General features: G+C 35.0%; 2 protein-coding genes across 7 annotated transcripts; both read left to right on the forward strand.

The window, feature by feature from the left end:
* On the forward strand, positions 1,552–4,870 carry LOC109360479 (serine/arginine-rich splicing factor RS41-like). Of its 3 annotated transcripts, none has more exons than XM_019605416.1 (6): positions 1,552–1,664; positions 1,789–1,929; positions 3,429–3,541; positions 3,750–3,988; positions 4,292–4,549; positions 4,639–4,870. In XM_019605416.1, exons 2-6 carry the CDS (start codon positions 1,824–1,826, stop codon positions 4,673–4,675), a joined length of 753 nt encoding a protein of 250 aa, XP_019460961.1. In that variant the 5' UTR covers positions 1,552–1,664; positions 1,789–1,823; the 3' UTR covers positions 4,676–4,870. The 3 variants fall into 3 exon arrangements, with proteins under 3 accessions (XP_019460961.1, XP_019460963.1, XP_019460962.1); XM_019605418.1 differs by lacking the exon at positions 1,552–1,664 and adding an exon at positions 3,013–3,266 and having other exon boundaries at positions 1,817–1,929; XM_019605417.1 differs by lacking the exon at positions 1,552–1,664 and adding an exon at positions 3,013–3,258 and having other exon boundaries at positions 1,817–1,929.
* LOC109360478 lies at positions 6,382–10,334 on the forward strand. Of its 4 annotated transcripts, none has more exons than XM_019605412.1 (3): positions 6,382–6,496; positions 6,802–6,877; positions 8,228–10,074. In XM_019605412.1, exon 3 carries the CDS (start codon positions 8,288–8,290, stop codon positions 9,968–9,970), a length of 1,683 nt encoding a protein of 560 aa, XP_019460957.1. In that variant the 5' UTR covers positions 6,382–6,496; positions 6,802–6,877; positions 8,228–8,287; the 3' UTR covers positions 9,971–10,074. The 4 variants fall into 4 exon arrangements, with proteins under 4 accessions (XP_019460957.1, XP_019460958.1, XP_019460959.1 ...); XM_019605413.1 differs by lacking the exon at positions 6,382–6,496 and adding an exon at positions 6,547–6,621 and having other exon boundaries at positions 8,228–10,334; XM_019605414.1 differs by lacking the exons at positions 6,382–6,496; positions 6,802–6,877 and adding an exon at positions 7,736–7,929 and having other exon boundaries at positions 8,228–10,334.

The following is a 14,375-nucleotide window of genomic DNA, read 5'->3' on the forward strand; positions in this document are numbered from 1 at the left end:
ATTTTTCATCAAGGATTCCTAGTTCTCTTCGAAGAACATAGAAAGTATCTCGTGAAAGGGGCTTGATGAAAATATTCGCTAATTGCTTAGATGTTTCAACAAATTCTAACACACAATCACCTTTTTGAACATGATCATGCAAAAAATGATGCTCTATTTCAATATGCTAGGTTCTTGGAAAGGTTAATGGCACTTGTGTTATCACACTTACTAGGGATCTTTTCTAATATGAGCCCAAAGTCCTTAAGTTGTTGCTTCATCCAAAGGATTTGAGCGCAACACACCCCAGCGGTGATGTATTCCGGTTCAACGGTGGACAAAGCAACGCATGCTTGCTTTTTACTATGTCATGTCACTAAGGAACTGCCTAATAGGTGGCAAGTCACACTAGTGCTTTTTCGATCCAACTTACACCCAGCGAAGTCAGAATCAAAGTAACCTACCAAGGATAAGGAGGCATCCCTAGAATAATATAATCCTATGTTTAAAGTTCCTTTTAAATATCCTGTACATCAATATAATGTGATTCTTTTGACAAAGCTTGAAATCTAACACACATACAAACGCTAAACATAATATCGGGGCGGCTATCAATTAAATATAATAAGGAGCCGATAATCCCACGATATTTAGTTACCTCAATAGCTTTTCCCTTTTCATCTTTATCAAGATAACATGCGGACACCATAGGTGTGGATGCATCTTTACATTGCTCCATATCGAACTTCTTTAGTAATTCTTTGCAGTACTTCGATTGATGAATGAAGATGTCACTTTCCATTTGTTTGATTTGAAGCCCAAGGAAGAAAGTCAGCTCACCCATCATCGACATCTCAAATTCGCTCTGCATCAACTCAGAAAATTCCTTACAAAGGATGTCATTAGTAGATCCGAAGATAATATCATCAACATATATTTGAACAGGTAAAACATGATTATCTAATCTACGGATAAAGAGGGTGGTGTCAACCAAGCCTCTTTCGAACCTTTTTTCTAGTAAGAACGAACTCAATCTATCGTACGAGGCTCTGGGAGCATGCTTTAGGTCATAAAGGGCCTTCTTGAGTTTATACACATGGTTCGGGTATTTGAAGTTTTCAAACCCTGGTGATTGGTCTACGTACACCTCCTCTTGAATATAGTCATTTAAAAATGCACTTTTAATGACTCACTTAATAAGGCACACATCCTAGACTACTTAGAATAATGACTCTATTTATACATCCTAGTCTAGATATGACCAATGAGCTCTAGGCATGTTGATTGTTGAGTCGAGCTTTACTAAAACTTTGTCTTCGTCAAAACATAGGCAAAACATTGAGTGATATACTTACACTTTGCACTTTCATTAACTTTTTAATTACTATTTTTTATCTATCATGATTGAGCAAGTGGAGGTACATGAGTATATTGTGTCACTTTATTTATATCACTTTTGATTGATTGAAAAAAATATTTAAATTAAAAATATAATTATTAAATATTTTTTTGACATCATATATTTTCGCACATGAGGTGACATAAAGAAGTGAGACATCGTAACATGATTAGATATTTACCTAAACGGCAGCCCCAGTATCGTTTTACTCTAAGGCACATGCTTATTTATGCCCTTTCTCTTACCCTGTCACTCTCCAATTCCCCTCAAAATCACTGGTAACAAGGTAAACAATATTCGATCTCCGTTCTACGAACCATCAGATCCATCTTCCCTCTATCTCTATTGATCCATCGAATCTGATATACGTTTTCGAAAATCGTTACGAACCTTATTGCATTCAATTTCAGGTTGATTTCGTAGAGCTTCAACTGTGGTGGAGAAAATGAAGCCCATCTTTGTTGGAAACCTTGATTTCGATTCGCGCCAATCTGATGTTGAGAGGCTCTTCAGAAGATACGGCAAGGTTGATCGAGTTGATCTCAAATCTGGTATGCCATTACTAACATTAGGGTTTTCTTTTAATTTATTTGATGATGATGTTAATAATAGTTTTTTAAGTTGCATTTTCTTTGTATAATTTTTATTGAGATTAGGATTTTTGCTGCACTCACAGTGTTTAGGTTTTACGCCCGCAGCACTATCATGTTCATGTGTTGAACATGGTTGACTTTTAAGCAGAAGTAGTACATATGAATGGCGCATTTTTATTTGCTATGAGCATTATTGCATGATTCGGTCCATTGAGCCTACCCGCCTTGTGAAAAAAACTTGGTTGTTGCAGTCGTAGTTGTTTTAGTTTTAGCCCTAAAATGATGTATTTGTAGCTACTTAAGTACTTGTTTTTACTGTTTTTTCCCAATAGGCTAGTGATTTTAAGTGGCGAATAAATATTTTGAATTTGATAACTGTGAAGTGGCATTGTTGTGCTGAATGTACTTGATGTTCTTTGTTTATGGTGTTGTGTGGTGGTTGGATTGATTTTGTGATTGGATTGGATGTTTTGAAGATTTGTGCTTTTGTGAGAAAGCAGATTATAACAGATTGGTGACTGGTGCTAGGTGAACGTTGGGGTTTTTTGTGGCATTGTTTGAGGATAAGGAACTCGGGATGAAAGTGTCCTCTTATGTTGAGTCACAGCGGGGTTGAAATACTGTTATAGGAAAGGAAAATGTTATGTACAACCATTAAAGTAATCATTATTCAAAGAACTCATTGACCATTTTCTGATGTCAATTTGGTTTTGAAACACCTCCATGAAAAAGTGAGAATGAGAAAATCCTTAATGATTATGAATCTGTTAAGTCTTTCAAAAGAAAGTGCTATGCGCACATTTTACAAAAAGAACTTGCAAGCAACAAAAGCCCTCTCAATTTTAATTTTTTTCATCTTGAGCAGTTTTACCAACCAAGAATTGTCAACTATGGCTTCCTTTCTCAACTGATTCTTAAAAGGTCGACATGGTGTTCTTTGACTAGCTACTTTTTAATGGATGTACATTTTCGTTTCCTTTTAAAAGAAGAAAACTGTAATTAAGATATGAACCCCCATACTCAACAATTTCTTTGTGGCAGGAGTACTTGGAAAGTTGGAATGTCTATGCTCTTCTTGGATGGATGTGCTTCTCTGCATTTCTTTTCTATCATGTGCCCCAGATTCTCCTTGTATTTTTCCAGATGAAATAATCTGATCTGCCCTAGCCCTGCCATTATGCATTCCCTCCGCATTCATTGCTTTTTCATTCCCCGTGACTTTTGCTCAATGTTCAATTTCCGACATGTTTCAACATAGAAACCATGATGATTTCGCAACTGTGGCAGGTGTTGTGGTACTTCTTGGCAGTTCCATTTATTGGTTTTATGTTGAATTTTTCTCACATTTGAAAAGTCGATGCAACCTTCCTTTCTAACTCGTCTTCATGAAGGAACCTTCAAATGTTTAACTGAAGTAGTTTCTGTGGTCTTTTATGTTTAACATTCCTGTTTCACAGGGTTTGCTTTTATCTACATGGAAGATGAACGTGATGCTGATTATGCTATTAGAAGACTTGATAGAACAGAATTTGGTAGAAAGGGGCGCCAGATACGTGTGGAGTGGTCTAAGGTACATTGTCATAGTAAATTTCTTTGCTGGTTGAGCCATAGTAATATGATTGATATGCTGTAAAATGTTCTTATTCTTAAGCATGAAATTTTGATGTTCACATGTAGTGTAAGTGTGTAACTAAATTTACATGGATGTGTCTCTTTCTCTATAAATTATAATAAGAAAGGAAATATTATGGTAGTGTAACTATATTATGATTTTGTAGCAAGACCGTGACAATAGAAGGCCAGGTGGTGATTCAAAGAAATCTTCAACAAATACGAGGCCATCCAAGACTTTGTTTGTCATAAATTTTGATCCAGTTCACACCAGGACAAGGGATCTGGAGAACCACTTTGATCCCTATGGGAAAATCTCGAATATAAGGATTAGAAGGAATTTTGCTTTTATTCAGTTTGAAACACAGGAGGATGCTACTAGAGCTTTGGATGCAACTAACTTGAGGTTGTAGCTACCTTCGCAATTGCTGACTAGTTATTTTTTTCTCTATGGAGCTTTATTCATTAGGGTTTGTTTGAGTTAGTTTTTGGAGAATGATTGAGGAAAGGGATAGGCTTGGGAGTCATGAAGTCGTGAATACACTTGTGAGGTGACTCTCTAGCTTTCCATTTCCCTATTTTCTCCAAAAACCAACTCCGAAACAACGATACCTTTAATGAAGAACATAGGGGGAGAGTGTATGAGGATAAATATGCCAATAACTCCTTAGTTTAAACTTATTAGATTCTGTTCATATTTGTTATGCAGCAAGTTTCTGGATCGTGTTATCACTGTGGAGTATGCTATAAAAGATGATGATGACAGAAGGAATGGATACAGTCCTGATAGAAGAGGACGTGACTCCCCTGATGGGAGATATGATCGTCGCAGATCCCCAAGTCCATATCGTAGAGGTAGGGGCAGCCCAGATTATGGTCATGGATCAAATCCTGCTTCCAGGCCAGAACCTAGAGGAAGCCCCAAGTATGAACGAGCTGAAAGCCCAATTAATGGGAGATATGACAGGTTTGATCTAATTGAGCTAGTGGTTTTGATTTTAATTTTTGGTGTTTCGTTGATCTCATTTTATTTTGATTATTTTACTGCTTATGCAGCCGGTCCCCGCCAGCCCGAGAAAGGTCGCGATCCTGAGGAATAGCTGAATGTAGTTGTGTGAACTTGTTGTTGGATCATTTTCATTTCATTCTAGCACATTTTATTTAGTCTATGGGTTGGCAGCAGAAAACGCAGACCTTGTTGATTGTATCTACTATTATGTTTGTTTTGAACCTTAATATGCACTGTCCAAAGACATTTCGTTAGATGTTATGAAGCTCATCAAGTTTTGTTTTTTCTTGGAAAATATTGATATAGTCAACCTTGCGTTAAAAATTAAACCAAGGGTAGGCTGAATCATCATTGCATGTGGAAGTTCCATGGGTGAAAGCTGTGATTTCATCCTTGGTTAGTGTTTTTAACAGGTTGCATCTTATTGCGTCTTGAGCTTGCATCCATGGACCATGGTTATTCTGTTTCTATTTTTTACATTTCTTTTATTTGGCCAATTTGAATCTTGGTTTTTTCTTCAATAACAGTGTAACTATGGCAGTTTGGACTTCTCATTATATAAAAGGATTTCCCCTTTTAAAATTTTGTTCTCTTTTCTCGACCTTTTTGATCAAACAGAGTTTGTTTAGAGGAGGTAAATGAGATATTCGAGATGGGAAAAGAATAAAGGGGGAAGAGTAGGCACACTTATTTTCTGAAAATAAAAACTTTTCATTTATTATTGTTGTCATAAATAAACTAACTACATGAAGTTCAGCCTACTTATATTTGTTATGATGTCAAAAGGTTGCACTTATATTGCAAAGAAGCATTGAATTAATAGAAAAATATAAAAGGGTTGATGATAATCTGTTGTAAAAAAGCCATTTTACCAAAACAGTTTATAAGCAAGTAAGAACCTAAGCTATGTATTAAGATTTGATAAATAAATTATGAATTTATAAATTTGTATTTAATAAACTAATAGGTTATGAATTACAAACTAAAAGCATATTATAATTGGTAATATCAATTAACATTTTCAAAATTTTCTATTTCAATCCACCTAGCTTCCAAGTAAAATTTCAAATAATATAAAACTTTAGTTGGCCATACCAAACAAAACCCTTGTAATCAGCCAACTCCGTAGTCACATCATATGCTTTGCTTCATCATACTAGCATCTTTGGTCTCTTTGGTAGTTGCTTTAAAATTATATCAAAATCAACTATACCAAGTTCAAAGGCTAGTACCAACCAAAACATGAGTGGCATCTTCGCAATTTTACCACAACAACGATGTTAAATTATAGCAAATTCAAAAACCAGAACAGTGAACTGAACAAAGTTTCATTCATCACATTAAACTATTAACCAACTTGTCAACTTCAACCTCACACGTGCTATTTTTAGACACTTTGAAAAGTAGTACCTGTCCCCACACTACACCTGGCATTTCAATCCACGTCATCACCTAGGTAACGTTACAAAACAAATAAGTCCATAACATTTTCAAATTTTAACATATCCCAACGGTAACGTTTGTATCCTAAACACAATCTTAACCGTCCGATCAATGAACCCTTTCGATCTTTACATAAGCTCTGACATTTGCTTCCATTTTAGAGAGTTGTCTAGTGAAAAAGTTTGATTTTTGAATTGTGGGTGTTAATGTGTTGTTTGTTTTGTACTGAAAATAATTGTGTCGTTTTGTGTAGTGAAGTTGTAATAAAAAATAATACTTTAAGTACACTATAATATATGGTTGTAGTTCAAAGTTGGTCATCACTTTGGAGCGTTTGTGTCTGTTTCTGAGATAGGGAAACTGATTCTAGTGCTGTTATTTTGATTAAACAATATCTGTGTCTTTGATTGATGAATTTGGAAGCATTGCTGAGTAGAGTTTTCTAAGCAAAGTTTTTGGATGGTTGGTGCTTTCTCTATACATTTCTGAATTACATTAGTCTTTACTATTTAGTATTTATTTACTCTTTGTGATGTGAAGTTTGAATATTTATCTACAAAAAAAGCTTGCTTTTTATTTACTTAAAGGTTGGTCCTTCAAATTTGTTTTTTTTTTTTTGCTTCTTTGCTTTGATCTCCTTCCTTTTCATCTCTCTTATTTATGTATTTATTTATAACATATCTGTGAAGTGTGAACTTGAGATTTTGTCTTTCTGTAGATACGTGTAAAGGACTCTCTAATTTATTTTCTGTCTTTTGGGCTTACAGAAACAGTGGAGAACAAGAGTTATAGCTTTGGACAGGATAAATTCTTTGAATATTTAGCAAGTCAAGTTGATTTGAGGTATATATTATATATATTCATTATTCAAAATTATGATTTTGAATTCTTACTATTTTTTTTGTGTTTAATAATATTAATCAGTGAATATTCTTGGGTTGTATACAACTTGTAGATAGAGACATGTATTTGTATGTCTTCCCTTCAAAGTAAAGCCACTTTTTTTTCTCATACAATTAAGTGATAACCTATAACCCTTTATGAGGATTGAGGAGAACACAACTAAGAATTTTACTTTTTTTTCAGCAGCTTCTGTTAGAAACTAAAGTCCTTGACTGTTAATATTGATTGGAATTTTGGAATCAACCTGACAAAATACTCAAAGGTTTAAACTTTGATACTCTACCAACTCTCCCTTCTGTTCATGATTGGAAAGTAAAGTTGGTGAAGATTTGTTTGCTAATGTGTTAATGACCAATATACCCCAGGAAAGGATCTCTTATGGTCTTTATTATCACATTTTATGTCTCATACCAATCAGATATTGTCACATAAATAAAAAGCAAAATTTAAAGAAGAGGATTCACTTACTCCTTACTCCTCATCCTAGCTATCAATTCTATGGAAATCCAATGGTTTGAAGTAATAAGTAGATCTAAACCATTAGATATTCCTAGAATTGATGTCCAAGATGAGGACTACGCTTAACTCTTGGAGCAAGTAGATCTCCACTCAATTTAAAAATAAAAAGTAACATTTTTATATTACTTATTAAAATCTGATTAGTTCGAGACATGAAATACGACACCTAAATAATGATCTTTATCTTACCTAGTTGGTATGTAGTTGTTAGGCCAAATGCACTATATTTATTTATATGATATAGTATTTATATAAAAATAATATCCACCGACGGCTTATTAATTGTACCTCATTATCAATCCGTTACATGCCAATTCCTTCATTTTCATCAAACTACTATTCTCATCAACCGTGTGTTATTAAAACCTTATCATATCTTATTCATATCAAAATTTAAGATATGTCTAGAATTTTCAAAGGGCATTAAATGATCACTGGCTAAAGTAAGAGGAAGACTCGTGGGGTATCTTTAGGTACTTCAAACTTGATGGTGGAGTCATGCTTTTTAGTAAACTAAGCTTTTTGTGTCATCATAAGATTCTTGAAGCAATTGATGTTGTGGCCTAGTCTTATACTCTTATATTTCTTTTATAGTTTTATTGTGTGTCTAAGAATTTTTCTTTTGGTGTCTTAATTTATAATTTACTTGTTTTTATGATTGCTACTGCTCCACAACCTTTGTTATTTTCTATGCTAATATTATCATTGCATTTCTTTAAAAGTTGGCATCTTTGTTCATTTCTTTGAGCTTGTTTTTCTTCAATTATGCAGCTCTTGTGAATTGTGATTATCAATTTCTAGTAGAGTCTACCTGCTACCAGTTTTGATATCATGGTGGAAGAGGGTGCATATGCCATTGCGGTTGATACTCGTTCGACAGAAGATTTTTTGTTACAAGCACAAGAACTTGTTCCTACTGCACTTGATAAGGCAAGAGAGGTTAAGGGGTTCCCTGGTAGGTGGAAGATGATCATTTCCAAATTGGAGCAAATTCCGTCGCGTTTATCGGACTTGTCTAGCCATCCTTGCTTCTCCAAGAATGCACTTTGCAAGGAGCAATTGCAGGCTGTGTCAAAGTCACTCAGAGAAGCAATTGAATTGGCTGAGTTGTGTGTGAAGGAGAAATACGAAGGTAAGCTTCGGATGCAAAGTGATCTTGATGCATTAACTGGGAAACTCGATTTGAATTTAAGGGATTGTGGCCTATTGATCAAGACGGGCGTGCTTGGTGAGGCTACTCTGCCATTGACTGTGTCCGGTCCTATGGCAGAATCTGATATTGCAACACATAGCAATATAAAGGAGTTGCTTGCACGCCTTCAGATCGGTCACTTGGAAGCGAAGCATAGAGCTTTAGATAAGCTCTATGATGTTATGAGAGAAGATGAGAAGAATGTTTTAGCTGTTCTCGGTAGGAGCAATGTTGCTGCTTTAGTTCAATTGCTCACAGCAACATCTCCAAGGATAAGGGAGATGACCGTTACCGTTATATGCTCACTTGTCGAATCTGGAAGCTGCGAAAACTGGCTAGTTTCTGAAGGAGTTCTGCCACCTCTTATTAGGCTTGTTGAATCAGGTAGTTGTGTGGGTAAAGAGAAGGCTATTGTGTCACTTCAGAGGTTGTCAATGTCAGCTGAAACAACCCGTGCAATTGTCGGACACAGCGGTGTTCGTCCATTGATTGAGCTTTGTGAAACCGGTGATTCAGTGTCACAGGCTGCGGCTGCTTGTACTTTGAAGAATATATCATCTGTTCCGGAGGTTAGACAGGCTCTGGCTGAAGAAGGCATTGTGAGGGTTATGATTAATCTTCTTAACAACGGAATTTTGTTGGGTACCAAAGAGTATGCTGCTGAGTGTTTGCAGAATCTCACTGCAAGCAACGAGAATCTTAGAAGGTCTGTTATATCAGAAGGCGGTGTTAAGAGTCTTATGGCTTATCTTGATGGTCCACTTCCTCAAGAGTCTGCAGTTGGAGCACTGAGGAATTTGGTTGGATCAGTTCCTGAGGAAACTTTGGTTTCACTTGGTTTGCTTCTGTGTTTGGTTCACGTGCTCAAGTCCGGATCATCGGGTGCTCAGCAAGCTGCAGCATCGGTTATCTGCCGGGTTTGCAGCTCAATTGAGATGAAGAAAATGATAGGTGAAGCTGGTTGCATCCCTCTTCTTATCAAGATGCTTGAGGCTAAAGCAAACAGTGCTAGAGAGGTTGCTGCACAAGCAATTGCGAGCTTGATGGTTCTGTCACAGAATCAAAGAGAAGTTAAGAAGGGCGATAAAAGTGTGCCGAATCTGGTCCAGTTGCTTGATTCGAGTCCACAGAACACTGCAAAGAAATATGCGGTTTCTTGCCTCGGATCACTTTCTTCAAGTAAGAGATGTAAGAAGCTGATGATTTCTTATGGAGCAATTGGTTATCTGAAGAAACTTGTAGATATGGACATTCCAGGAGCTAAAAAGCTACTTGAAAGATTGGAAAGAGGGAAATTGAGAAGCTTGTTTAGCAGAAAATGAAATGTATCATTAAGCCTTTTGTATCATCAAGCTTTTTCTTTATTATTTTATGTTTCTATCAATGTTGTTTCATGGTCTATATGAAACAAATGTAGCTTACAGTGTAAACTGTGGAATGAGAACCCTTGGTAATTAATATGTGTAATCAATGTCTAGATTATAATATTTATTCGTTCTGTATTTTCTCTCAGTGAAATTGTGTGAATATAGTTGTGTGAAATTGTTGTTGGATCATTTTCATTTCATTCTAGCACATTTTATTTTAGTCTATGGTTTGGCAGCAGAAAACACAGACCTTGTTGATTGTATCTACTGTTATGTTTGGTTTGAACCTTAATATGCAATGTCCAAAGACATTTCATTAGATGATAAGTTTTATTTATTTTTATTTTAAAAATATTGTTATAGTCAACCTTACTTTATTGAAGTTTAAACCAAGGGTAAGCTGGATCTGTGGTCGTTCCATACTTCCCTAGACAAAAGTTGTGAGCCTTTATCAGTGGTTTTGTTATTACCGTAGCTCGCAATAATTCTGAATGGTACCAAATAATCGTTATTGGCTGAGTCACAAGTAGGTCGCTCTCTTTAAGATGTTTCATGGTACTGCTAAAACTGTGCAAGCACACTATCAATTACGCCGTCCCAGGATAAAATAGCTCAGTTCTCTGTTATAAAACAACTCAGTTCTCTGTTATATGATTTCTTGCTACATTGTATGAATCGCTCTCAAATACATCCACAGCTTACAGTGCCAATTCTCGAATTCCAACAGTATGACTAGTCGTGCCAATTCTTTTTCTACAATACTGACTACCAGTGTCGGTTCTCGAAATTTCCACTTTGGTTGCATGTGTCAATTCTCAAGTGTCACGGAAAGAAAGATGGAGGAGGTTGTCGGAAATGCATCGGCGGAATATAAGGGATAGAAAGAGAAGTTGAGAGGAAAACGCTTTTAATTTGTGCAAATTATAATGAGAGAAGAATACCTCTATTTATTTATAGCTTGAGGCCTCCAACGACTCTTTCACCAACAACTCTATTACCAACGGTTCTATCATAATGGTCGAGCTCTTCTCCAACGGCTCTCTAATGGTTCTTTCCTTATTGCATGTGTCAACACACAGTCTAAGCCCAAAAGACCCAAAAAATTAAATAAATAAATAAATATTTTGTTAAAAAGAATGTTAAGCTGCAACTTAAGGCTTATAGAGTCTTTCAACCTCCATCCTCCAAGCAAAATGAGACTAATGAGTTTTTCATTTCAATTCAAAACATTATTTTTTCAACAAATTCCGACACTCCCAATTGAAATTAAAAAGCAATTTTCGGGAATTTCTATGGTCTCAATAAGATTGTGCATAAACAAATGTGTCATGCGACTTGAACATTTGCATAGTGAATAAGATTCTGATTTTACTAGAGTGACTCATAGTCTTAAACTCTATCTCTGACATCAAACCACACAGAACCTTTCTAAAGGTGTATTCTGTAACGCCCATGTGTTAAAGGTCATGCACGTCTATCCCAATATAGTGAGCCTCTAGAAATTTATGCACCAAAATTTCATAGGAAGCGACTTCCACTTCCACATTCACATAGGTGAGTCTATTAAGAATACTCATGTAGCCTAGGTACTCCACTCCAATTAGAGTATAGATCTCATTAAGATTTTAACTCATCCTTACATATGATGCATGAATGATGCTTCTCATAATTTTATAACATGTCCATTCTCATATCACTTCACAACTTGTTATTACTAATTGAACTTATTTCCTGGGATTTCCAGTCAGTTAGGTCGGGTTACCATCATGAGTGATCCTCATTCTAAGGGCAATCGTCTCATACTATGAAAAGTATTATGAACTTTCTCTCTAACTAGTCCTTTCGTCAAAGGATCTGTTAAGTTATTCTTAGTGAGTACATGATCCACTCTAACAGCTCATGTAGAGAGTAACTATCTAATAGTGTTGTGTTTACGACGAATTTGTCGTTTCTTACCGTTATAAAAGTGGTTCTCAATTTTTGTAATAGTCACAGTACTATCATAATGGATCAATATAGTTGGAATCGGTTTTTCCTATAGTGGAATCTTTGCAAGCAAGCTTCTCAGCCAACTTGCTTCTTCACTAGCTGTTGTTAGTGTTATCATCTCAGCTTCCATAGTGGGTTGAGCCAAAATAGTCTGTTTCTTTGACTTCCAAGAAACAACTCCACTAGCTACGCTAAATATATAGCCATTGGTTGCTTTGGAATCATCTGAAAGAATGTTCTAATTAGCATCGTTGAATCCTTCTAGGACAACTGGAAACAATTGGTAATGTAATCTGAGGTTCATTGTTTTCTTAAGGTATGTCATTACTCTTTCTATAGCATGTCAATGCTCCATACTAGGTCTACTGGTAAACTTGTATCATAATCTCATAATATAGGCAATGTTGGGTCTAGTGCAATCAGTGACATACCAAATTAGCATACTCAACTTGCCTTACCAGTGTTCTTCAAAAGTTTTACACTTGGATCATATGATGTGCTAGCAGGTTTACAGTCAAAATATTTATATTTCTTTAAGTTCTTTTCCACATAGTGAGATTAATCCAAAGAAATTCCTTCTTTGGACTTAGTAATATTTATATCAAGGATTACACTTGCTTCGTCAAGGTCTTTCATATCAAAGTTGTTACCCAGCAATGATTTCACATTATTCACAACATGAATGTTGGAACCAAATATGAGTAGGTTGTCTACATAGAGACATATGATAGTGCAAATGTCATTTTCTGATTTGTAATAAATGCATTTGTCGCTTTCATTCACTTTAAACTCATTCGAGATCATTAAGTCGTTAAACTTTTCATGTCACTCATTAGGTGCTTGCTTGAAACCATACAACGACTTATCTAACTTGCAAACTTTATTTTCTTGTCCATGTATTACAAAACCTTCAAGTTGTTCCATATAGATTTTTTCTTCCAAATCACCATTAAATAAAATAGTCTTAATATTCATTTGATGTACTAATAAATTATGTATCGTAGTGAACGAAATTAGTACTCTAATAGATATTATTCTAGTAACATGTGAAAATGTGTTGAAGAAGTCTACATTCTTCCTTTGCCTAAAATCCTTAGCTACAAGGCGAGCCTTATATTTATCCATTGTGTCATCAGGTTTTAGTTTCTTTTTCAATATTCACTTACAACCAATAGGTTTGCAACCAGGAGGCAAGTCAGCTAAATGCTAGCTCTTGTTAGACTTTAGAGAATTCATTTCATTATTTATGGTCTCTTGCCACAAATCAACACCCAAAGAAGTCAAAGCTTCTTGGAGAGTTGATGGATCTTCTTCCAATGTATAGACCATATAATCAGACCCATACTCTCTAGCAGTCTTTATTCTCTTACTTCTTCTAGGTTCTATTTCTAACACATCGTTATTATCGTTATTGTTAATCACAGGTATGTGACTAATTGTTGTGCCCCACTATTCCTCAATTTAAAAGAGAATTTCATTTTAATGAAGTTTGTATCGTTAGACTCAATGATCACTTTTGCGTTAAGGTCATAAAACATGTACGTTTGTTGTTTACATCATACCCAATGAATACACATTCATAGGCTCTACTTGCGAGTTTAACTCTCTTGGAGTCTGGTATCCAAACATAGGCCAAACAACCCCAAGTTCTCAAATAAGACAAGTTTGGTTGTATATTCTTAATAATTTCAGAGGAATTTCTTTTAGTTTTAGGGACTCTATTTAGCACATATCATACGGTTAATAAAATTTCACCCCACCAAGAGAGTGTTGCACCAGAACTTAACATAATAACTACAACTAATTCAGTTAAAGTTCTATTCTTTCTTTCAGTTTTACCATTCATTTTAGGTAAATATGGTGTAGTTATTTCATGAATAATGCATTTAATTTATAAAAATCATTAAACATGTTAGAGTCATACTCAGTGCCTCTATCGCTTCTAAGTTTCTTTATTTTCTTGTTGAGTTGATTTTCAATTTTAGTTATATATAACTTAAACATGTCAAGTGCTTCACTTTTATTTTTCATAAGATATACATAAATAAAATCAGAATATTCATCAATAAAAGTGATAAAATAACGTTTACCATTTCTAGTTAACGTTCCATCTAATTCACAGTGTATTAAATCTAAAGGCTCAGATTCTCGTATTACTTATTTATGTGGTTTTCTTGAAATTTTTGCTTGACACCATGATTCACAAATTTCAAAATTATTTTTAGATAACTTTGGAATTAAACCTAAGCTACTCAAATTTGAAATTACACGTTTATTAATATGACAAAGTCTAGAATGTCAAATATTAAAATCACACAACATGTAAACAGAATCTGAAATTTTATTAATAGAAACATCAACATTTAATTTA

This window comes from Lupinus angustifolius, chromosome LG11 (genome assembly GCF_001865875.1).
Source record: "Lupinus angustifolius cultivar Tanjil chromosome LG11, LupAngTanjil_v1.0, whole genome shotgun sequence".
NCBI lineage: Eukaryota > Viridiplantae > Streptophyta > Magnoliopsida > Fabales > Fabaceae > Lupinus > Lupinus angustifolius.

Excerpts from the sequence above, each read along its gene's own strand:
- LOC109360479 (XM_019605416.1), top strand. The coding sequence starts at position 1,824 with ATGAAGCCCATCTTTGTTGGAAACCTTGATTTCGATTCGCGCCAATCT. Across the intron at positions 3,542-3,749 it reads TACGTGTGGAGTGGTCTAAG|CAAGACCGTGACAATAGAAG; the intron begins GTACATTGTCAT and ends ATGATTTTGTAG. Across the intron at positions 3,989-4,291 it reads TTGGATGCAACTAACTTGAG|CAAGTTTCTGGATCGTGTTA; the intron begins GTTGTAGCTACC and ends TTTGTTATGCAG.
- LOC109360478 (XM_019605412.1), top strand. The coding sequence starts at position 8,288 with ATGGTGGAAGAGGGTGCATATGCCATTGCGGTTGATACTCGTTCGACA.